The 25,892-nt window shown below is 42.5% G+C and overlaps 1 protein-coding gene across 1 annotated transcript in view; it reads right to left on the minus strand.

Annotated features, from left to right (window-relative positions):
* The window catches only part of MKNK2 (MAPK interacting serine/threonine kinase 2), a 39,160-nt gene extending 26,255 nt beyond the window's left edge, over window positions 1-12,905 (minus strand). The window contains exons 1-3 of the mRNA XM_015810024.1: window positions 12,803-12,905; window positions 1,563-1,644; window positions 240-341 (exon numbers count right to left, since the gene is read on the minus strand). Of these exons, the coding sequence (XP_015665510.1) occupies window positions 240-341; window positions 1,563-1,644; window positions 12,803-12,850 (232 nt within the window). The 5' untranslated portion in view covers window positions 12,851-12,905. The remainder of the gene's footprint in view (window positions 1-239; window positions 342-1,562; window positions 1,645-12,802) is intronic.
* Window positions 12,906-25,892: the final 12,987 nt, after the last annotated feature.

Below are 25,892 nucleotides of genomic sequence, written 5' to 3' on the forward strand. Positions count from 1 at the left end.
CTTCAGAAAACCGCCCGTTTGTTTTAGTTTGTGAACCGTTTTGGAAATTAGTATATAAATACACTTGCGAACTTCCTCTTCTACTACAGGAATCGAGACAATACCCTCATAGATCTGTGAGCCGACACTGAAGCTTAAAATAAAATATTTTTACAAGAAGAGGTTCAGAGCCACCTGACTTTTTCCCACGCCTGGAGACTGAACAATGTGGACTAGTGAGTTGGCTATGTTCACCTCACCTTCAAACCTCCCTGAAAAACTGTCCGTGGCTCTGCAGCGTTTTTTCTTCTTGTTTCTTTTCTTGGCATTGGGGATGTCGATGGGCTGACTCGAAGGCATGTCTGTCAACAAATATTGCGTTTTTAAAGGAAGATGAAAAGATAGAAGCATTATAATAACATTCAAACTTAGAAGCAATTAACACACCACAATTATAGGCAAGCCAGATCTTGAAGACAAGCTTACATTTTGCCCATAAACTAGGACATGGGGAGGAGCTTCTTTCTCAGGCTAGCATTTCTCACCAATTGCAGAAAAGGGGAAGAGCCCCCCCCCTCAAGTGCAGCCTTAGCATCCTTTGTAAAGATCTTAATTCAACCACATGTCCAAAGCTTATAGATGTCAGGTTTCATCAGCATTCACCACTGAGCCAAAGGGAAGTCCATCTGAATCAGATTAGATGGCCGTATGACCCCACACGCCAATTCCCAATACAGGTAGTCCTCGACTTAACGACCACAATTGAGCCCAGCCTTTTTGTTGCTGAGAGGCAGTTGTTAAATGAACTCTCCCCCCCCCATTTTATACCCTTTCTTGCCGCAGTTGTTAAGGGAATCACTGCAGGTGTTCAGTTAATAACACAGTTGTTAAGTGAATCTGGCTTCCCCATTGATTTTGCTTCCCAGAAGGTCACAAAAGGGGATCACGGGACACTGCAACTGTCCTAAATAGGAGCCAGTTGCCAAGCCTCTGAACTTTGATCAGCCGGCCATGGGGATATTGCAACAGTTGGAAGTGTGAGAAACAGTCAGAAGTCACTTTTTTTCAGTGCCGTTGCAATTTCGAAAGGTCACTAAACAAACTGTTCCTGTAGCCGGATTTCAACCCATTTCCCAGGGCTCAGAAGCAACATGCTAGCTGTGAAAATACACAATGATCCAATTTCTCCTCAAAGGATTAAAACAGACTCACTTTGGAATGCAAAAAACAGGAAGGAGACCCCAGTCCTTTGGGTGGCCTTACGAATTTGATAAATGCATACATTCATTCCTAACTAGCCTTCATCCCAGGCCTGGCATTATACAGCTGCCAAGGCCACATTTGGCCCTTTGGCTGTCCCTATCCAACTCTACACGAGTTGCTTTTATTTTCAAGACGACTGCTATTCCCCCCCCCAATTTACTTATGTTTGCATCTGCATGCCTACACACCTTCACAGCCCAACTGGTTCAGCCCTGCACAACAGTCCCCAGTTTCTCACATGGTCCCCTGGAAAAATTAACTGCCCATCTCTGCTTCACCCTGTCCCTCCCACTGGTTTTTCAAAGGCAAACGGAGCTCACCGGGCCGAGAGGGACATTCAAAATTGAAGACAGATTCCAGGTGAGTGGACTGAGAGAATTCCAGGTCGAAAGGATTCTGGCCCTGGTGAAATGGAAAGAAAAGAAAAGAAAAAGGTGATATAAAAGTTTTTTTAAAAAAAAATCAGTTGAAATAGCGTTAGAAGAGCAGACAGAATCTCCCTACAGGATTTTCTTTCTAAAACCAGTTGGATCACAACCAAATCCAGTTGCTGGGAAAAGGCAAACGTAACTGCTGTCAGTCCCAGTTATGGTTTTTCAACGCTGTCAAGGATGCTCTCTTGACAATTCTGGCTTACTGAACTTGACTCTTAACAGTGCATGTTATGAACACATAATAAAGACCTGCAGCAGATCCTTGTGTATTTAAGAAACCCTACCCCACTAAATATATATATATTTAATAAATATTTATTAAAACTTTTTTGGTTTTAACTCTTCCTGGTGTTCCAGTGTCGTTGTACAGCTTTTAACATACATACATATATATATATATATTTCTTCTAACAAGCATGCATAGGCCAAGTGGGTATCATGCATATTTAAATCATTTCACTGCAGGAGAAAGAGAATACTTTCATTTTTCCTGTAAACCATTTTGCATATTTTTCGGTTTATGATCTTAATGTCACCTAGTGGAGGCCTCTCTAGTGGGACTCTGCAAAGGGGGGAGAGCCTGTTCCATGGTGGGACCCCATTTACCCCAGGGAGGCTCAATCGATAAACCAGTGAGCATCAGTTTGGTGACAAGTGAAGACTTTTCCTATTTTCCCAGGCTTTTTAATTGGCTTTCAGTAGTATTTTAATCAATTTTTCTACGACTGATGTGCTGCTGGACTAGTTTATACAGGTAGTCCTTGACTTACGATCACAAGGGGGCCCAAAATTTCCACTGCTAAGCAAGGGAGTTGTTAACTGAGTTGTATCCCATTTTACTACCACAGTTGTTAAGCAAATCACTGCAATTGTTAAATGAGTCATGAGATCGTGGCTCTGACTTTCCCCCACTGATTTTGCTTGTCAGAAGCCAGCTGGGAAGGTTACCAATGGTACTCAGATGACCCTGGGAACAAATGTCATAAATAGAGGCCAGTGGCCAAGGGCCTTGATTTTGATCACATGACTGTGGAGAGGCTGCTACAGTTGTAACTCTGAAAAATGGACATAAGTCACTTTTTTTTCAGTGCCATTGCAACCATTAGTAATGGTGACCAAACAAATGGTTGTTAAGTCGAGGACTATCTGTACAGTGCTTTTATTTCACATTTTTTTTATTTTACGGCACATGCTTTTATTCAGATTGTATTTTTAGCATACTTAGTCATACATGATCAACAGAGTTTGAGCTACTGGGCAGTTTAAAAACTTCAATTAAGATACAATATTATAAAAGGACATTCTTGTGGACTAGTAACATGTTGGGAGATTGGATTGGTGTTTCTTAGATGGGAACCTTGACATACAAACTAGGTTCAAACATGTCAGAGAAAGAAAGAAATATAATGAGAAAGGGCCATTCCCGAAAGGTGGTCACTAGGAAGACGACGAAGCTATAGGGCAGAACCAGCCACAGGCATGTCTAACAAGCTGGAACACCTTCCTGCCAGCTTCCCAGAACCATCCCAAAATGAGGAGAAGGTTTATTTAGAATAGATAAGCTTCAAGGAAATCTCCCAGGCGTTTCCAAGGCCACTATCAAACATCAGGTAATTCACTTGGGGAAGGCAACTGGCGTTTGCTACACCCAAAACCCAGCTTTTCCCAACTTGGCACTTTTCAGATGTGCTGGGATTGCAACCCTTGGAATTCCGACTGAGAATTTAAGTGGAAAACCCCAGAAGAGGGAAGGGCACCCCACCTACACATTCCACAGAAGCAGCTGGTAGAGTCTCTCTCCAACTTGTTTTCTTTACATGTTTATATTTATTTATGAATGTATCAAATTTATATGGCTGCTCATCAGAAAAAGTGACTCTGGGTGGCATAAAAACAATTAACATGTAAGAAGTCATTATTAGAATGCACCCCCACCCCCCAAGACAGGGGTCTTCAAACTTGGCCCTTTTATGAAGTTGTGAACTTCAACTCCCAGAATTCCTCAGCCAGCGTGCCAAGTTTGAAGACCTCTGCCCTAAGGCATAAAAGAGAGTAGTAAATGTTAACCCTGTACAGGTACTCCTCGACTTACGACGACTGAGCCAACATTTCTGTTGCTAAGTGAGACATTTGTTAAATGAGTTTTGCCCCAGTTGTTAAGTGAATCGTTGCAGTTATTAAGTCACTAAAATGGTTGTTAAATGAATCTGGCTTCCCCATTAACTTTGCTTTTCACAAGGTTGCAAAAGGGATCACATGATCTTGGGACGCTGCAACCGTTATAAATATGAGTCAGTTGCCAAGCTTCCGAATTTTGAGATCATGTGACCATGGGGATGCTGCAACGGTGGTAAAGTGTGAAAAATGGTCATAAATCACTTTTTTTCAGTGACGTAACTTCAAACTGTCACTAAACAAACTGTTGTAAGTTAAAGACTGCCTGCAATGGAGCCACCAAAAGATCTTACCGGTCCGCTGAAGCTCCCAAACTTGATGACATGCCAAGTCTTGAGGGACTTCAGGAATACTTCAATTAATACAGTTGAATTAATTTATTCAATTGGTAGATTTGTATCCTGCCACACAAGACCTCAAGGTCGTCTCTATTGCAGTGTTTGGCAACATTGGCCAAGATGATGTGTGGACTTCAGCTGCCAGAATTCCCCAGCCAGACTTCTGGGAGTTGAAGTCCACATAGCTTCAAGTTTAAGTTTGAAAAACATTACCTTAACTGCTTCAGCACACTAGTATCATTTCTGAGGGCAACAAGGAAAAATCAGTTTTGCCTAGCTACATTTTCACATGGAAGGATTTTTATTTCAAATAACCCTTATCAGCATTTTCAAAAGGAAAAAGAGCATTAATTATTATTACTACTTTTGTGAGAAAGTAATAGACTATATTGCTGGAATCGGTTATGTCTAGTTTAATGAAAAGAAGGACTAGGATTGACATGATGTGTTCCAGTATCTCAGGGGCTGCCACAAAGAAGAGGGAGTCAAGCTATTCTCCAAAGCACCTGGAGGGCAGGACAAGAAGCAATGGATGGAAACTAATAAAAGAGAGAAGCAACCTATTTTATTCTTTTTCTCTCTCTCATCTTTTCTTTTTTCTTTTGTGTCTTTTTTTACTTACTTTTTAAGACATAAAAATAGATTTAAATATTTTAAGGTAATTAACCTTGGGATAATTTTAACCAGTAAGAATGCTTTGAACATTGTAGGGAAAATAAATTTAAATTTCCTGACAGAACAATTAATCAGTGGAACAACCTGCCTCCAGAAGTTGTGAATGCTCCAACACTGGGAGTTTTATTTAAGAGACTGGACAGACAACAGGGGGTTGGTCTAGAAGACCTCCAAGGTCCCTTGTAACTCTATTATTGTTGTTGTTGTTGTTGTTGTTGTTAATGTGACCATGCAAGAAACCCTAAAACTTTTAGAGGATAGTATTTTATTGAATTACATGCCTAGTATATGGAACTTGACAATTGGACAACTTAAACTGATTCTCCAGGCCCTTATTATAAGTAAGAAGCTGATATTGCAACATTAGAAAGATAAATGTATGAATAAAATCATTTAAGGAAATATGGGATTCATTTATAAGTATGATAGTCATATAAATACAATAAAAACATACACACTTGAATGTTTATATTCAATAATTGTATATAGAATTGTAACTACTGTTCCAGCAACACATTGTTCTCTGTATCTTGTTTTTGCTTTATTTTTTCAGCACTTGTATATTTTTTGACAATGTATATATTTTGGTATTTTGGTGTTTTGGTTTTTGCTTGTTATTATTTTAAAAGCAAAAAAAATAATATACAGATAGTCCTCAACTTTCAACCACAATTGAGCCCAAAATTTATGTTAAGTGAGACATTTGTTAAGTGAATTTTGCCCCAATTTACGACCACTCTTGCTACAGTTATCAAGTGAATCACTGCAGTTGTTAAGTTAGTAACATGGTTGTTAAGCGAACCTGGCTTCCCCATTGACTTTACTTTCTCTGAAGATCACAAAAGAGGATCACATGACCTTGGGACACTGCAACCGCCATAAATATGAACCAGTTGCTAAGCATCTGAATTTTGATCCCGTGACTATGGGGATGCTTCAATGGTCGTGTGAAAATGATCATAAGTGTGAAAAATGGTCATAAATCATTTTTTTCAGTGCTGTTGTAACTTTGAATGGTTACTAAACAAACAGTTGTCAGTCAAGGACTACCTGTTTTAAAAAGAATTGCACTCCAGTCATATACAAACAGGAGCAAACATCTCATTAATTTTGTCAATAAAAGGGACTCCTTGAGTGCCCCAAACAATTCTGTAAATCACACAATCATCTCTTCATTACTGCCTCTAATACAGCTAAGAGTTAATAAGAGCTGACAGGAGAACTAGCCACCACATTTTAAAAGCCTTTCATATATTGTTGCCCAATGTCCACACAAAGCTGGAAAAAGGACACACTAACCTTATCCCAGTCTGACTGAAAAATCTATATAAAAAGTTGTGGAAGTGCGTAAGAACAAGTATGGCACTGCCAGTTCAGTAAGATTTCCTGTCAATAAATAAACGTTATTGACTCACAACCTACATACAAACATTCTTACAAAATCTGCTGAGGTGAGGGAGAACTGCGCAGAAAAAATAAATAAAAACTCAAGTTCGTTGATGAGGACACCAACCCAGACTTAGCAGTATCAGCTAGTCAGACACACTTGGGAACTATTGCTTCACTATCTAGAAATTTCATATGTGCTTTCACAGGCCAACGCGCGCGCACACAAACACACAAACAGACACACGAGAGATTTGCATGAGCACCACTAAGCCAGGAGAAAAAGCTGACCAGAACAGTCCACAAATCCCATAATGCTTTGCTTTGGGATTAAAATAATTATTACAGAAGATAAAATAGAAACCAAGACAGTACCAGGAAGGGAACTGTTTAGAAGGCCTGGGTGTATTAAAATATAAAATTAGAAAAAGCTCTTGCCATGTCTTATGGGAGAAGCAGGAGACAAGCTTGGCATTAGGGAGAAGCAAGATTCAGAAGTAAACAAGGCGTCTAGGCTGGGGCCAGGGGGTGTGATATGCAGCACACTGTGTTCTTGGGCAATCCCCGTGCAAAATTACATGTCACAATTGCAGTCCTGGCTTGATCGCTTCTTACCCCTTTTTAATCCAGTCCGTACAACTGCTCTAAAGCTGGGGCAGCCAACCTTAGCAACTTTAAGACTTGTGGACTTCAAGTCCCAGAATTCCCCAGCCACCATAAAGGTTGACTGCCCCTGCTTTAAATGTTGATAGCTTCAGCCATCAAATTACAATTGTGAGGCTCTGCTTAGCTTCCTGGCATAGCCTCAGACACCACTTGGGACTTTCTTCTTCTTCTTCTTCTTCTTTTTTTTTTATTTTACAAAAGACCTAGTAAGGTTTCTCCTATTTCAAGTCCTGCTACCCTCTGGTGGTCCCACATGTCCAGAAAATATTTCTGGGTGGTTGTTTTTTCTCCTTTCCTAGCATCCGCTTTCTCCTGCAGGAAAAACTAGGCCCAACATTGCAGAACGCAAAGGGAGCTTACATAACATACTGGCTCCACCCACCCACCCACCCCTTCCAGGGCCTCGCTGGCATCCAAACCACAAGGTACAACAGAAGTTACATCAACACAAAGTAGCTTTTTTTAAAAAAAAAGTGTGGACACCCACAGGGAGGCAAACAGCAGCACCAGGACACACACAAACGTAAGCGCGTCCATTCATTTGGGACCTCCCAGCCCCCCACCCCTCCCAGTCTTTTCCTTCCAGCTGCTCTCCACCACAACGCACTCATAAACCCAGAACTTTACAACCACACTGCTGTTTGGTTCCACGCCAGGAAGCTGTGCTATTTAAACAAAAACAGAAAACGACTGCACCCGACAGGAATTTTGCAGCAAAATTCCCCCACCCCTGAAAACACACAGACGCACACATACACCACAACCAATGCACCAAAGTATCTACCTTGATTGGCTCTTTAAAAAAAAAAAAACCCCAACAACACAACAGTGCTAAATTAAGGTTAGGCAGTAAAAACAGGTTGGTAATACCCACAAGGCAACTGGAGCAATTATAAACCTGATGGAAAAACACCAGCAAGAAATTCAAGTTACTGCCCAAAATGTTCAGTGCAGCCAACCCAAACCAAATTCCGTGATCAAATTCAGAGTCCAGAGTGAAGAGAATGGGTATTATATAATGCAGATTTAATTTGCAAAAAAAGACATCAGGAGAACAAGCCACTGATTCAGCAAAGACTTTGGAGAAAGAGGAAGAAAAATGCAAACAGACTGTGTGTTCATGAATACCCCTAATTTGCAAGGAAGAAAAAACCAGAAGATTTGGTTCTTCCAGAATCAAGATTCCAATTCTGAATTAATTTTCTGCCTCTGTGGCATGAAGCTATTTGCTCTTTTTGTGGAGTAACTGGGGATATGAAAATAAATATTCATTGTACCCTTTTTCCTAGACATCATAGTTAACTCTGCAACTCCTGCCCCTTTTTATTATCTTGCTAGATAGGCTAAAATTGATTGAAACCTCAAAGGGTTTGAACCTGGATCTCCTTAATGGTGAAATGACAAATTAAGACAACATTGTTTCCTTTAACAGGAGTATTAGTGTCCTACATCATCTATTTATTTATTTGCTGAAAGGCCATGGACCAAAAGAGGGGGAAATGTATTTGAATTCAGGTCTGGAGTGTGTTACTTTCTCAGTTACTTCTAGCTAGTGCTTTGAATTTTGACTGGGAGCAAGGATGACAAATTTTCATTCAACTGTAATATTCCCAGGACGTCAACCTTACGTAAGCCCTGGCTAGGTCATCATGGTTTCTACTGGCTGAAAAAGCCACAGCAGTTGAATTTTACTACACACTTAGCTAGGGCCTAACAGACTTAGTTCACTTTAACTGTTTCCTGTCTCTCAAATCTCTCTGTAGACTACCTCACAAGGTTGTGAGAGTAAAAGGCAGTTTCATGGAATAAACTACAAAAGAGAGCATTTCTTGTCAAAATTCATAAGCCCTCCCTAAGAAGGGAGTTTGAACCCTAACTAGCAGGAGTTTAAGCTAAACTAGGATCTTGAAACTTAATGCCAGAGCATAATTGCTTAATTACTTAATAAGTACCAACAAAATCTAAAATGGCCTATTCAATGAAACCTTAATATAAGACAGGATTTGTCCATCTTAGCAATTTTTAACATGTGTGGATTTCAACTCTCAGAATTCCCTGGCCAGAATTCTAGGAGTTGAAGTCCATGCATCTTAAAGTTGTCAAGGTTGAGAAATTCTGGTCTAAAAGGAAGCAGGTTGTCTGAGTATCCACAAAACCAGCACTAGTAGTTACCCTGCAAAAATCATTTGGAGAACTTGGAGAACCTGGGATGAAGGGTGACTTATTCTATTGTCACATGACAATTATCAAATAGAATTAAATCTCTCTATATCCTCCAACTACAGTTATAACAGTAAACCAGTATACTGTATATATTGCATAGTATATACAGTAAACCAGGATGGTCTGTTACTACATGCCTACAATCAAAGGACCATTATCTGGACTCTAGGAAGGTTTGTGCAAATTTCAAAGCTGCCCCCATACTCAATTCTTGACAGTCGTCTATTGTTCAGAAGCGCCCCATCAGGCCTAGCAACCTGACATTGAAATCACACACACACACACAAAAGCCCAGGTGGGAGCTATTTTAACCTGTGTGCCAGCTTGCAAACAACTGTCCCAAACTATAGAATTGAATTCTTTATTGGCCAAATGTGATTGGACTCACAAGGAATTTGTCTCAGGTGCATAAGCTCTCAGTGTACATACAAGCAATAAGTGATAAATCATGATCATAAAATACAATAATCATAAATCTTAAGATACAACACTCAGTGATACAAAGGGAAAAGGCATTCCAAGTACAATTATGCACCTTCTAGTTCAGCTTGTGTGATGAAGACAAGCAATTACCCAGCTTTCAAGGAGGGGAAATCCAACTTAAGCCACAGAAGCTTCTATTAAAAAGTAGAGACCGGCTCAACTGCCCTACATCAGTGCCCAACAGTGCCAGCCTGCACATGCTGCCAACCAGGATGCCAACATCCCATAATTAGGAGCAGCCATCAGCCAGCAAAAGATGAACATGGACTGACAGGAAAGAGGAGAATGCCTCATAGGCTGAACCCTGTGCTTTGAGCAGAGTGCTGACTGTCATCCCTGCAGGGTAGAATTCATAAGCAGGACAGGTTTTGAACTGGCTGGGAGGCTCTCTCAGGCTCAGTTACTCCACCTGCACAATGGGAACAAGGCAGCTAGCAGCAAATTGGAAGAGACAGGCCGGGAAGCCCACAATTGCACTGTTGCAATTTCTGTTCTCCAATTTCTGTTCTCCACCAGACACAAACTATGCACATCACACCTATAAATAACTTGAATTTCTACCTGACAGTATAGGAGCACAGAATAAATGAATAAATGCTAATTATTTTCACACAAGGCTTCCATTACTTTACTGACTTATTTTGCCAGACATACCCCTCTTTTGTATGCCCCAAGAAGGGGCCCTTCAATCTGCATTCTTCAAACCCTATTGGTGTTTTTTTCAGCTACCCACATAGCATTAGTATATCCCCGAATCTTCAGGCATGTTTGGACATGTCAGCAATAAGCTTTCTTTACATCACTCAAAAGAACTAGAAGCTTATTTTTACATTTTGAGGGGTGCAAACAAAATTTCAAACCAGAGTTACTCCAACGAAGAAAGAGGTAAGGGACTCTTTGTAAAATGAATCAAAAATTGAGTTTGAACAATTGCAAATTATCATTTAAAAAAAACAACAGGTGAGCTTGCTGGCATTACAAACATGCTTCTTGGGTCTTTCTGCAAAGTCAGAGGTTGCAATAGCCACATTAGGGCTAAAACTGCAAATCACAGCCTAGGATGACACTTAGTCAAGCTTTCTCAAAAGCAAGACAAGACAAACAAGGATATATCCTCTTTAAAATCCAAGCCAGGTTTTTTTCTTGTTGAGTCCAGAAAAGGCACACTGAAACCCATTGCTATGGAAAAACATAAAATTAAACTGATTTGCAGCCAAAATTATAATCTCTAAACACACATCATGTTGAGAGCACATGTTATAAACACTGTAACTGTGTTCATGTGGCAAACTAAGCCAGAGTTGATTAACTGCACTGTACTAACTACACATGGCTAAAATCACATTTATTAACCCACACACCAGGGTTTACAAAGCTCGCTGTGTTGGTAACACAACAGCATAATTACCGATAAGCAAACCACACCATGTCTTAGCTGAATGTGTGAATCCAGCCTGCAATGTCCTAAACATACTTTTTTCTTCTTCTATTCAACACCTACAGAAGCCTTTATTGTATTTTGCTTTAAAATCTGCCATTTGCTTTCTCAACATTGTTGTTCCTTAACTTTCTCTATTCCTGCCCCTCCCCACAAACTTATTTCTTATTAAAATAAAATATATACTTGGAAGTCAGGGCTCACTGGGTTCACGAAGTAACAGCTTTTGATTCAGCCAATTGAACTGGGGTTTGGAAACCATGATTAATAGCACAGAACTTGTCTTATACATGGTTAAGCAAACTAGGAATTAATCTAATGTTCTTAAACAACAGTGCCATTCTAAACTGCAACAATCATTTGATATATACCAAACCTGACCACAAGAAATTCTGAACATCAACGTCTAAGATAGCACTGGAAGATTACAAATTGGGATAGACCTGTATTTCTGAATATTGGCAGTTTGAAAATGTATGGACTTCAACTCTCAGAATTCCCCAGCCAGCATGGGAGTTGAGGTTCACAAGTCTTTAAGCTGCCAAGATTGAGAAACATGGGATAGATTGTGTTATGTAAATAATATACTGTACCACTTTTGGCACCAGTTATTTACAAAGTATTGGCAAGAACAAGAATAGATAAGAAGGTAAATGGTGGTGTAGTAGGGATTTAATGATTCATATCCATGATCTGATTTTACAACGAGCATGTAACACCGAGACTACAGGTAGTCCTTGACTTACAACAGTTCATTTAGTGACTGTTCAAAAGTTACAACAGCACTGAAAAAAATGATTTATGATCATTTTTCACTTATGACCCTTGCAGCATCCCCATGGTCACATGATCAAAATTCAGATGCTTGGCAACTGGTTCCTATTTACAACGGCCGCAGTGTTCCAGGTTCATGTGATCCACTTTTGCAACCTTCTGACAAAGTCAATGGGGAAGCCAGATTCACTTAACTACTGTGTTACCAACTTAACTGCAATGATTCACTTAACTGTGGCAAGAAAAGTCGTAAAATGGGGCAAAACTCACTTAACAAATTAGCAACATAAATCTGGGGCTCAGTTGTAGTCATAAGTCAAGGACTATCTGTATTTGGGAACCCTGACAGTTCCATTTCTTCCCTAGGAATCTAAGTGCCACATTCCCAAATTCAGTACCACTTGAAATGTGAAGTGACAGAACACAAACTCCTTTCTACAAAACCAAGAAACCTTGAGTACCAACAACACTGAATAGGGAAGGTGTCCATTAAATGTATTTTACAAAAAATTACAAATGTCCCAATGGAAACAGAGCCTATTCAGTAGTTACAAAATATGCTACAACAGGATGGAGAACATCAAGAAATTTGGAGAAACGGATCACTTGCAACCTTTTGCAGAAACACCTGTAAACTTCTACCTGTTGTAAATATTTTAGGAAGTATTATGTATTCCCAAGGGACAGCAACCTCACTTCTTCAGAGATTACCGTAACTCTTTGGTGTGACTCAGAAACGTGCAAGCACAACCAACAAAAGTGTAGTTTCTTCCCCACTTCCTCTTTTACTGACAACAGCCTCTCTCCCCCTGCAATTCAGAACTCGGCTGCCATTTGCTAGAGAGAAAACTAAACCCCATGGCTCATTTTTACAACCAAAAGCAAAGTAGCAAAGATTGAAAACAAAAGGAATTCATCTTATTTTATATCATTTTTTTTTTTAAAAAAAATGAAAGTCACAACTGTACCTTAAAAGAACGATGGAAGCCTTTAAGCTCAGTTTTCTTCTGCACCATCTTGAGATTTTAAAAATGCAGGAATATTCCAAATAAGAGAATGGGAGAAAAATAGTAAAAGAAACAAGGAAGGGAGGAGAGAGAAAAAAATTTGGATGAAGCTTGTCCGGATTGGTTGAAAAAGACCCTGGAAGAGAGGAGGGGAAAAAAAAATAAGACAAATGTCAGGATTCATAGAACAATTTTTGGCTGGATTAAATAGCTGCTGAAAGAATGATCAGGCTAACCAAAACATGACAGTGAAACATATCAAGTCTATAAACACACAGAGGACAAAGAAGAGCTAGACAGAGACCCAGAAAAGGGCACCCTTCCCTCCAAGAAAGTGAATTCTGCCCTCCCCCCCCAACAAACACACAGACACACACTCTGCTCTTTTTTAAGGGGGAGAGTTACAATGGAAGCTACACAGATGTTTCCTAATGTGCATAGCTAAGAGGCACTTTACTCTGCAAAAAAACCCATCCTTTTAAAATGACCTTTGCATCCTTTTAGGGGGCAACATACTGAAAAATTATTCTTCAAAACATAATAGGAGGCATTCAAATCCCCCACCTCAAAAACAATTTTCCTCTGATTTGTTGGATCCAGGGACCTTCTTTTTTTTTTTACAGAGGAAAGTAGATGGAAGGGGGTGTGAGTAGATTGCAGTAGGTTTGTATTCCTTTGTGTAGCAATGCACCCAATGGGAGATATATTTTTTTGGGTTCCTTTAGTAGATCTGCAGTGTTATGTACGGTATTATTCGAGCAAATTTAGACGGCAGGGGCTGGGAGAGAGGGGCATCCTAAAAGAAGGGGGTGTGTACAATATACACACCTCTTTTTTAATTTACAAAATGACCGTCGGAAAATACATCCGCCGATTTTGTAAAATAATTACTTTTAAAAAAAAAAAAAAAAAAGACAACAAATATCCCAAAGGCTATATAGGAGTACATTAGGGACACATATGTAGCATAATCAGGAAAGGGAGAAATCCGTAAATTTTCGGAGGGAGGGGTAGTCGCCAAGTCTAGAAAACCAAACCAACTGCTCCAAACGCCCCCCCCCCTTTCTGCATCAGCAATAGGGCGATCTCTTGGCGGTAGACCCATAATCCCCGATTTCCATTAGGAGTGGGCTTTTTTGCAATAATGCATTTTCTTTTAAATCCAAGTATTCCCCCCCCCATCTCCTCCTCCGCGCATATATTCTACCGTAGATGAAAGGGGGCGTGATCACTCTCATTTTCTATTATATACTTAAGTGAAAGGGGGGAATACCCGGCATGATATCGAGAACTAGAGGTGGGGGGGGCACTTAAGCTCCCCCAAATCTCAGGCTCGTAAGAAAATCAATTTTGAGCTATGAATTTCGCCTAAGAAGACGGGATGCGAGACAGAAAGCAAGGGAGCCTCCAGCCCCGTCCTTTGCAAAGACCTTCATTATTCCCCCAGGAAATGATGGGTGGGGGGGGGCGCAGAGAGAACCTCCTCAGTGCTAAATAATCGGGGGGGCCCCCCACGAAGCTGTTTCCCCAGCCTGCCTCCATTCCACACCGCAAGCTCCCTTGCAGGACTCAAACGCACCGAGAAACCCGGCTCTTTTTTATTTCTTTGCAACGCTACGAAATTTGCAACCGCATAAAAGGAGGGGTGGGGGGGAAAGAGTTGCGAGAGCGGGAGGTTGAGTTGGGGTTTTTGTTTTTGGGGGGTTTTTTTGGGAAGGGGGGGAGAACCCATTCTCGCCGTCTCGCCCCCCCCCCAATTTCCGTGCAAGAATATCTTCGGAATGCAGCTGCTTTTTTTTTTTTTTTAAAGGAAAGCCGCGCAGTTGCTTTTGCAAAAAAACAGGGCAGCGTTGCAAGGATGAGGTCGGAAGATGCAAAATTTTAGCCAGCCGTCTCTAGGCCCCCTCCGCGCCCGCCTGCCCACCCACCCCCGTCCCGTCCCGTCCGGCTTGCCTACCGAGCTCGGGCCCCGCAGCGCTGGCGCCACTGCTGATGGAAAGGCACCCAGCCCGCCTCTGGCGGCTCGAAGACACGGGAAGGGAGGTTCCGCGGCGGGGGCGCCTCGAGCTCGGCTTATATAGGCAGCGGCGGGGAGGGCCGCTTGCATCAGCTGAGCCGCCGCTCGCCCATTCAGCCAAGCCAGGCGGCGAGGCGGAGCCGACCGCGGAACCCGTGCAACGCCTCCGCTTCTCCTCCTCCTCTCTTCCCCTCTCCTCCTCCGGGAGAAAAGCCAGCCAGAGACAAAGGACTTCCGAGCATGTGCAGAGTGGCTTCGCCCCAGCCTGCGCATCTCCCCCAGCGCAGGGAAAGAGAGCCGCGTCAAATAAAGCCGATTAACTTTCAAGCAGGCGCAGAGCGTTTCTTTTGATTTGCCCGACTTTCCCATGATTCAGCCAAATAAGCGGGGTTGCGTAGAGTAGTTCTCTCGAGCGTGTGCAGAGCGCTTCTGTCCTTGTCGTAACTACCGCCTTTTTTTCTGCAGAAAGGGAAGGGGGAAAAAAAGGGGGTGGGAGACAACGAGGAACTGTTACGGTTTGTTTGCCAAGATAAAACACGCTTCCTTCCTTACACGCGCACCCTGCTTTCGGGGGGGGGTGTGTGCACATGTAGCGTCTCTGCCGTCTTCACACGACGCATGAAGCCCTGGAACGTTTTGCCGCGGCTTGCGGAATTGCCCGCGCTTGGTTGGGATTTGCGCCAAGAGGCAAAGCGCGGTCCTATTTAGCACGGATTGGCCTTTTGCGAAGAAAACCAGCGTCCCATTACAGTATATATTGTTTTATCTGAAAGGGGCAGCTTTGATTTCCCCCGGATTAATTTACTATTTGAAGCGGAACGGGCGTCTTACGCGCGTTGAGAATATACCAAGGACAAACGAGACTTATCATTTTTCCTAATTTCCTTTTTCTGCAAAGGCGGCCGTCCAGCACGAGCTTCTTCCAGGGGGGGGGATCACAAGGCTGACTTTTAAGACAAGAGGCAAAAGAATAAAGTCTTTTCTCTGGGCGCTTTCGCACGAAAATGCTGGACGTGGTGCTTAACGCAACGGGGGTTTACTCAACAAACCCCGTTCCTGAATTCGTACGAAACCCTGAACTGTAAAAGTGGCAAGAGGCACGGCCTGGAGGGAGCTTCCCTGCGGGTTCAGCGCGCCGTGCGAAGCAGCTTCCCCCCCTGTAAACACACAAACGGGCCTGTGCGTGTGCGGGCGGGCACGTAAAACCAACTCTCCCTTGCAATTAGTGGATGGTCCTGCCCGCCCCCTTCAGGGCTGCGAAGATCCGCGCATTTCCTCCCACCCGGCCTTTGAAGACTGCGAAGGGCCAATTTGCACCGTGCAAATTTCACACCCCCCACCACACACACACACCTTGTATTAACTCCAGCTGCAAAGGCCTCCTCGCCTTCCTCCCCCACCCGCGGGCCCCTCCGGCTCCCTTCCCTTTGCACAAGAGTCACGAGAATCTACCCTCACTCATTCAGAAGAGAGGGTGCGTGCCCGCCGGCGAGTATGCACTAATTCACGTCTGCAACGAGAACGTAGCGATTATACGAAGGGGTCATTTCATTTCATTTTCATTTTATTAAATTTATACCCCGCCCTTCTCCCGTAGGACTCAGGGCGGCTTACAGCCAGTTAAAAACAATTTAATACAATACAGTAGAAATTTTAAAAAATCATTAAAAAAATATATAATCGGCCACTACTACTAAAATTTGGCTAAAACCAATTCTGCATAAGCAGGAATTTTAAGGAAGCCACCCCTCCACCGGAGCGAAGCACGGGGAAGAAGAACATGCTTCGTTCCTGCTATAAAATATAAAGGTATACAGATAGTCCTCGACTTACAGCCACAATTGAGCTCAAAATTTCTATTGCAAAGTGAGACATTTGTTAAAGTGAGTTTTGCCCCGTTCCCCGACCTTTCTTGCCACCGTTGTTAAGTGAATCACTGCAGTCGTTGGTAACATGGTTGTTAAGTGAATCTGGCTTCCTTATTGACTTTGCTTGGCAGAAGGTTGCAAAAGGGGATCACGTGACCCCAGGACGCTGCAACCATCATAAATACAAGTAGGTTGCCAAGCATTTGAATTTTGATCACATGACCATGGGAAAGCTGCAAGGGTCATAAGTGAGAAACCGTCATAAGTCACCTTTTTCAGCGCTGTTGTAATTTTAAACGGTCGCTAAATGAAATGTTTGAAGTCGATGACTACCTGTATTGCATCTGAACGTGGAGGTTCCACTTCCCAGGCTAGTTAACAGCTGATGAACCAAATAATTGTATAGGCCACATATGTGTAAGGATACAATTTCATTTGGCCAGGTTCACCACAAACTAGCTTTGTTGTAATCGAGATTGCTTTGTTTACTTGGCCTGCAGTTTATAGGTCAATACAGTAGTGGTGCCTGTATCCTTAAACAACTCAATGGAGAACACAATACACAAAACCTTAAACCAAAGGAACAATGTGCTAAGCAAAAATCCAAAACTATTTCCCAGCATACTGGCTGGGGAATTCTGGGAGCTGAAATACAAAGTTATTGAAGTTGTAAATATTGATTGAACTGAGTCAAGGAAACTTCTGCAAGTATTCCAAAGTACTGAATCTGATATCTTGTCTTCCTGCTTTAAATTATTGTCTGCCCCCTAATACTACAAACTGAGATCTAATTCAGAAAATTCCAGAGTAAAACACAGATTATTAAAAGAACCTCACTTCATATCTGCATGGGCACTTTACATCAAAATTCACTGTGCTGGTGATTTTTAAAAAAAATGTCCTGAAAAGAAGCAAATATGCCATAGGTGTCCATCTCTGACATTTAGCCTTTCTCAAAATTAGCTAAGTTGGACAAATCAAATCACATCACATCAGGGCTACAAATCCATGGACCACCATTAGATGTCAGCAAATGGTCTTCAATTACTGACCTTGCTGCCATCTAGTGGTATATATGTTTGCAGTCCAGATTTGGTACAGTAATAATGGTAATCCTACCACAAGGCAAGAATGAAGGTAGTCCTTGACTTACAACCACTTGTTTAGTGACTCTTTGAAATTACAACATCATGGAAAAAAGTGACTTACAACGGGTCCTTGCACTTAACGACCATCAGAACATTCCATGGTCATTAAATAAAAATCCAGGCACTTGACAACTGGCGTTATTTACTATGGTTGCAACATCCTGGGGCGGTGTGAGCTCCATTTGTGACCTTCCAGTGCTTTTGACAAGCAAAGTCAATGGGGGAAGCTGAGTTTGCTTTAGCGACCATGCGATTCACTTAACAACTGCAGTGATTTGCTTAACAACTGTGGCAAGAAAGGTTGTAAAATCAGGCAAGAGTCACTGAATAACTGACTGCCTTGCTTAGCAATGGAAATTCCGGTTCCATTTGTAGTTGTAAGTCGAGGACTAACTGTAATTATAATTCAAAACAAGAATCTCCAAGTATTAAACTTTCTCCTGATGAACTTTCTCCTGTAAGGAAAGCTAAACATTTATAGCAAAAGCAAAAAAAAGTGGGGGGAATCCTCATTCATCCTTATGCCATCTTTAAGACAGTTTTGGGAAGGCGTTTTCTTTTTTGCATTTAACGGGAATTGAGACAACATCTGCAGTTGTGTAAGATCGCCTTTCTCCATAATTACAGCCCAGTATGCCTTGGATCATCCCTCACAGTCCCAATCAGGCAGAGTTAAATTACAGAGAAAACGTTTCTTGATGCAACTCAGCATGAGTTGGCATTCTCCATGTGCCCCCTTCCGAGTTTTCCATTTTAGTTCCTTCCGAGTTACATTTTCCCATTTTAATATATCAACTAATATTTGATGCGTTTGAACAATGAGGCTTTGGGCTATCCCTAAACCCCTTTCTTTGTCTTCTACTAACTAATCCAAACCTTGAGCCAGAGTTCAGCTTGATTGTGATTGGATCATCCCTCAGTCTGTCCTGAAGAGGCGGGGCTGAATTGCCTACACTTCCAGCACTCACTCACTCACTCATTCACTCTCTCAATCAATTAGAATAGAGCTGGAAGGGACCTTGGAGGTCTTCTAGTCCAACCCCCTGCACAAGCAGGAGACCCTATACCAGTGGTTCTCAACCTGTGGGTCGGGACCCCATTTGGGGTCGATCGACTATTTCATGGGGGTCGCCAAGCAAGGCTGTCCGCCATTTTTTTTGTCCACCATTTTTTTTGTCCACCATTTTTCCCCCTTTTCCAGCGGGTGCCTTACCTCCCTTGGGCTGGGCCAGCTGGTGGTTGGCCTGCTCTGTCTCTGCCGCTTGCCAGCTACGCCTCGGCCGGTGCAGGGGGTGGAACCACACATGCGTGGTGCTCCCGGGCAGGGAAAGTCCTCGACTTACGACCGGTTTAGTCCTCGACTTACGACCGGTTTAGTCCTCGACTTACGACCGGTTGGGGTCGCGGCATTAAAAAGGTTGAGAACCACTGCCCTATACCAATGATGGCGAACCTTTTAGAGACCGAGTGCCCAAACTGCAACCCAAAACCCACTTATGCATCGTTGAGTGCCGGGTGGGTGTGGCCCATTGGTTGGGTATGGCCCATTGTCTGGGCGTGGCCAATTGGGTGGGCGTGGCCACAGTGGTAACGGCAGACCGGGTGGGACTAAAAAGTTCAATCAATCAATTCCAACTTTGCAAGATCTTTTTTTTTCCAGCGAGAAGTTGAAATTGACTGATTGAACTTTTTTTTTTTGCACACGGCGGCAGAACCCAGCTGAAGGCCTAGGACTGGGGCAACGGCACGCGTGCCCACAGAGAGGGCTCTGAGTGCCGCCTCTGGCACCCGTGCCATAGGTTCGCCACCACTGCCCTATACCATTTCATACAGTGGCTGTCCAGTCTTTTCTTAAAAACATCCAGTGATGGAGCACCCATAACTTCTGAGGGGCAAGCCATTCCACTGGCTAATTGTTCTCACTGTTAGGAAGTTTCTCCTTAATTCCAGGTTGCTTCTCTCCTTGAGTAGTTTCCATCAGTTGCTTCTTGTCCTGCCTTCTGGTGCTTTGGAAAATAAATCGACCCCCTCTTCTTTATGGCAGCCCCTCAAATACTGGAATACTGCTATCATGTCACCCCTAGACCTTCTTTTCTCTAGACTAGCCATACCCAATTCCTGTTCTTCATATGTTTTTGTCTCCAAGCCTTTAATCATCTTAGTTGCTCTTCTCTGAACTTTTTCCAAAGTCTCAACGTCTTTTTTGTAATGTGACTCAGCAAGGGTTACTGATGTATGTGTGTGTGTGTGTATCTGCAAGTCTACACTTCTATTGCATAAACATCTGGGAAATGTTTGTTTATTCATTTAAATAAATACATGCACGGGCAGGAATTTCCTAAGTCCTGAACTGCAGTGCATCTCCCTTCTTGCAAGTTCTGCTTTCTGTTACAAGTTCTGTTTTCTGTCTTGCACAAGAGGCTTCAGCCCCTCACCCCACCCCACCCCATCTTGCCTTTCCTTCCCCCCCCCCCTCGGGAATCCAGGGACGGTTTGTTTCCTTTGCTTCCCAGCGTCATGCCTCTCTGAACACGTACCGCCTGGTTCCTGCTTCTGACGTTTCATAGCTACACCTGGACCTGTTTTCCTTACAGCTGTTCGCCCAGCCGCTGGTCTCTCTGATCCTTTTCCTGGGGGGAGCAGGACAGGACCTCAAGTAGAGGAGGAAAGGGAACAGAAATGGTGTCCCCACAGAATCTGAAAGACCCACCTGGAAAGTAACATGCATTTCCGAAGCAAAGTCTTTCAAAAAAACACCTGTGCTCGATTAGAAAACAAAAGTTTGTGGGGAAATTCTATAATCACAGTTTGGAAAGTGGATTCACTTTCTTTCTGTTTACGAAAGGAGGCTATGAGGTTTGTTGGGTAGTCCTTGATTTTTTGACTGCCACTGAACCCAAAAAATTTCTACTACTAAGCAAGACCGTTGTTAAGTGAGTTTTACTCCATTTTACAACCTTTCTTGCCATAGTTGTGAAGTGAATCGTCGCAGTTGTTAAAATTAATAACACGTAAATTAGTAACATGGTTGTGAAGCGAAACTGGCTTCCCCATTGACTTTGCTTGTCAGGTCACAAAAGGGGATCATATGACCCTGGGACACTGCGACCGTCATAAATATGAGCCAGTTGCCAAATGTCCGAATTTTGATCATGTGACGGGGGGGATGTGACAATGGTTGGAAGTGTGAAAAACAGTCACAAGTCACTTTTTTTTCCAGTGCTATTGTAACTTTATTTATTTATTTATTTTATTTATTTTGATTTATATCCCGCCCTTCTCCCAACGGGACTCAGGGCGGCTCACTACATATTTAAAAACAGAAACGTATTTACAATCCCCACCAAATAAAACCAATTAAAACCAAATATTTAAAGTTGTGCTGTTTAAAATTTTTCTTAAAATAAACCCGATTTAACAGTCAGTAAGCGAACAGTTGTAAGTCAAGGACTGCCTGTAGTCGAAACAGAGCCACTTGAAATAAGTTTAGGGGAAAATGTGAGGTTTGCAGAAGAAACTTGCCAACACTGAGAAAAAAGTCAGAAGAACAGGCCAAATCTTCCACTGTTTTGAGGGTGCCACAGAATGGATGTCCAGGTTGATGTGTCCACACTGGAGGGTCTGGTCGAGAGAGAATGTTTGGGGTGCAACCTCCAAGGACATTGGAGAGTTAGGACTTGGGGAGCCCCATTTTCTGCAAAAGCTTGTCCCTAAAGATGTGCTCCTTCCTTTATCAACTCCAGAAAAAGCAACAGATCTCTTTCAAAGGGTCTTTTGTAATTGGACAGATGGAAATTTTGTCAGTGTGCAGATATTAAATGCTATCCAAGGCTCTTTGATATGGCAGCCAGTGGGCCAATAACCCCTGGGACCACTAAAATCTTTCATTTTATTGTTGGCATTATCCCTCAAATATACTTCCCTTTCCAAATAGAGATAGCTGCATTGTTGCAGCTGATTGGTTTGCTATGTAAATATTTGAACCTCAGAGATTACTTTCTGTGATTTAGAAGAGTTTATGCAGAACTAAATGAAAATCTGTGGCTATTTGAGATGACCCCAAGACACATAAATATGAGCCAGTTGCCGAGTGGCTGAATTTTGGTCACGTGACCATAGGGATGCTGCAATGGTCTTGTGAAAAATAGTCATGTCACTTTTTTCGGTGCCGTTGTAACTCTGAACAGTCACTAAATGGACTGTTGTAAGTCAATCATTTCTAGGTAGAAAGTGGAATTGTCTCCCTTCAAATAGTGCTTCATGTCAGAAGTAGCCTGGAAAAAAGTGAGAACGGCAAGGCCATCTACAATATAACTAAGCAATTGTTTTTTCCTGGATGAAGTAATTAGGAAAAAAGCAGGAAGAACTGAATTCAAATCCCCAGCTTTGACTCTTGTTGATCTCAGTGCCTTGCACTCTCTCTTAATTAAGCCTACCTCACAAAGTTGTGCGATGCGAGGTTGATAAGAGGGATGTCATTGTGAACACCCCTGCCCAAATTCCTTAGAGGAAGGGGCTGGGACAATGAAATAATATACAGGTAGTTCTTGACTCACAACCACAATGGGGCCAGAGTTTCAGTTGCTAAGTAAGGCAGTTGTTAAGTGAGTTAGGCCCAATTTTACAACCTCTTGCCCCAGTTGTTACGCGAATCAATACAGTTGTTAAGTGATTCACGCAGCTGCTAAGCAAATCCGCATTCCCCCCCTTGACTTTGTCAGAAGCCAGTGGGATGATCGCATGATCCTGGGACACTGCAAACAAGTTTGCAAATTTTGATCATATGACTGTGGGGATGGTGCAATGCTCATAAATGCAAGGACCAGTCATGTCACCTTTTTTTAGTGCCGTTGTAACCTCAAACAACCCAGCAGGGGCTCATTCAGAAAAGCAGCAGGTAACCTCAGAAGTGTCTCTTTGGCTCACACAAACCTGTCATCGATTTCTCATGCCACGTGCAATTTGGGAACCAGAATTTGTGAAATAAGATTATGGATTGGAGAAAACAAGGTCACTTGGCAGCACTTCCCAGACACAGGTGTGGCACCTAAGAACTCACAAAGCAGTGGCAGGAAACCACCTTTAGCTTGATTGCTGGCTTAATTGCTGTCGCTCAAACATAATCTTCCCAGTATGTGGGGCGTGTAATGTGTGCATGGGTTTGCCAGAGCTCCTGAGCAAGTTCTCCCTGTCTGCAGGTCCCATTCCCTGGTGATAAAATTATATGTCATGGTTCTTGCTGTCCTTATTAAATTATTTTGAGCATTCAGTGAAATGCTGTAAATGACACAATGGCAATGCCTTGTCCCAAATGGGCAACAATCTACTTAAGATGAAATAACAATAACAAACATTTATTTCTGTATTTATTTATATTTTCCTGTTGGTTTGTCTCCTACCTTTGTTACTTTTTACAAGCAACCCAAAGCAGCAAACATAATAATAATAATAATAATAATAATAATAATAATAATAATAATAATAATAATAATAATAATAATAATAATAATAATAATAGTAATAATAATAGTAAAGTTGGAAGGGACCTTGGAGGTCATCTAGTCCAACCCCCTGCTCAGGCAGGAAACCCTATACCATTTCGGACAAATGCCCGTCCAGTCTCTTCTTAAAAACTTCCAGTGTTGGAGCATTCACCGCTTCTGGAGGCAGGTTGTTCCACTGGTTAATTGTTCTAACTATCAGGAAGTGTCTCCTTAGTTCTAGGTTGCTTCTCTCCTTGATGTTCAACACAGCTTCTTCCTCCTATTTTCCCCACAACAACAACTCTATGAGGTGGATTGGGCTAAACAAGAATGACTGGCCCAAAGTCACCCAACCGCCTTTAATGCCTAAGGTGGGACTTGAACTTGTGGTCTTCTGCTTTCTAGCCTGGTGCCTATTACACTAGTACCAGTATTATAAGAGCCATGGTGACGCAGGGTTTAGAATGCAGTATTGCTAACTCACAACTCACTCCAGTTCCATTCTGAGCGGCTCAAGGTTGACTCAGCCTTCCATCCTTCCACGGTCCGTAAAATGAGGACCCGGATTGTTGGAGACAATAGGCTGACTCTGTAAAACAGCTTAGAGAGGGCTGTAAAGCACTGTGAAGTGGTATATAAGTCAAAATGCTGTTGCTATTGTTATAGGTGTATAATAATCATTGTTATTCATTATATACCAGTATTTCCAAAACCTAGCAGAATAGTACAGAATAATAACTTAGTTTGGCACACAATTCAAACTTTAAATCAATGAAGAGTAGAATCTTTAACTGTACCACAATTTTAAAATCTTCCATTCCTGCATAATTGGAGGAGTGGGTGGGTAAAAAAAAATGAATATGCCAGCTGCCCTTTGTTATCAATACCCTCTGTGAAACATTCAATTCTTACGAAGACTAGAAATAAGTGTCATCATTCTAAATAAAAACAGGTGGTCCTCGGCTTACAACCGTAATTGAGCCAACAATTTTGGTTGTACGTTGTGACAACTGTAGGGTGAGTTGCCGTACGACTGGACCTGTTTCTGTGACTCTGGATTCACTTAATGATTGTGCTGATTTGTTTACCACAAAAAAAAAAAGATTGTAAAATCAGGTTGGTCACCCACTCTACCACCATCACAACTTAGGATTGTGATGGGCAGGTTCCATTTACAACCACAATTGAGCCCCAAGCTTCTGTTGCTCAGTGAGACAAGTGTTAAGTGAGTTTTGCCCCATTTTACGACCTTTCTTGCCACAGTTGTTAACCGAATCACTGCAACTGTTAAGATAGTAACAAGGGGTTGTTAGGTGAACCTGGCTTCCCCGTTGACTTTGCTTATCAGAAGGTTGCAAAAGCTGATCACATGACTGTGGGACCCTGCAACCGTCATAAGTACGAACCAGTTGTTAAGCATCTGAATTTTGATCACATGACCATGGGGATGCTGCAATGGTCATACGCGTGAAAAACGGTCGTAAGTCACTTTTTTTAGTGCCGTTGTAACTTCAAACGGTCACTAAACAAACTGCTGTAAATCGAGGATTACCTGTATCCAAAGACAGCAAACACCCTACCAGGAGAAAAAGCAAGGTAGCAAAGCAGCTCTACAGGCAGCTGTCAATCACCTTTGGTGGCTTTCCTGTTGCTCCAGCTGCAGGAAACACCCCTTGATTGGACCTTGGCTTCAGTTCCTTTGCCTGCCTTTCTGCAGGATAAGACAAGCCTTGGACCCTGCATACGTAAAGGGATGAGAGTTATCTGTATATACACAGAGGCAGCCAAATATTACCTAACCAAAGGGTTTACCACAAGACAAAGCACACGAAAGTCCATAATAATAACGTGTAGCTTTGCCAGGGTGCGCTATGTAAGCAGGCAGGTGGGAGAATGCCAGCCCGTACATCTCCTGTAAGGAAACAATGCTTTGTTGGCATCCAAATGCAAGCCGAGATAATTAAGCAGATTTCAAGGGATTAACTGAACTCGAAATGCGTTTCCCATTTGAAATCTGCAGACTTCTGTCTTTTGCAGTGCGGTTAGTTCATGCAAGCAATGCATTCTTCGCCAAAAAGTCCAACCCTCTTTAAAATTACAACAAAAGATGGCACATGCTTGATGAGACAGACATCAATGTAAATAAGGTGACCAACCGTCCTCCATTAGGGAGGAGAGTCCTCCTTTTGTGAGTTCTGTCCTCCCTCGAAAAGTGTCCTCCTACATGTCCTCCTTTTCGATATTTGAAGACTAATCTGCAGGGCTTTTCTTTCCCTCATAGAACGCTCAGAACGGCGTTCCGGCACCCTTTTTTGATGGTTTTTTTTCAACTTTTGCATGAGCTGTGCTACTCCCACTATTGGCTTTCGAAAGCCAATAGGAATTGCTGCTGAGCGCGCCAAAACACCCGGCCGGCAAACTTTGCACATGCAAGTTGTCTGCAGCGAAGGCGAATTGGCAGGAACTTTGCACCCCTCCCTGCTACCCAACTACACCATCTCCTACCTGGAGGAGACTGGAGCGGCGACGCCACGG

Source organism: Protobothrops mucrosquamatus, unplaced genomic scaffold (assembly GCF_001527695.2).
Source record: "Protobothrops mucrosquamatus isolate PMUCROS unplaced genomic scaffold, P.Mucros_1.0 scaffold6, whole genome shotgun sequence".
Taxonomy (NCBI): Eukaryota; Metazoa; Chordata; class Lepidosauria; order Squamata; family Viperidae; genus Protobothrops; species Protobothrops mucrosquamatus.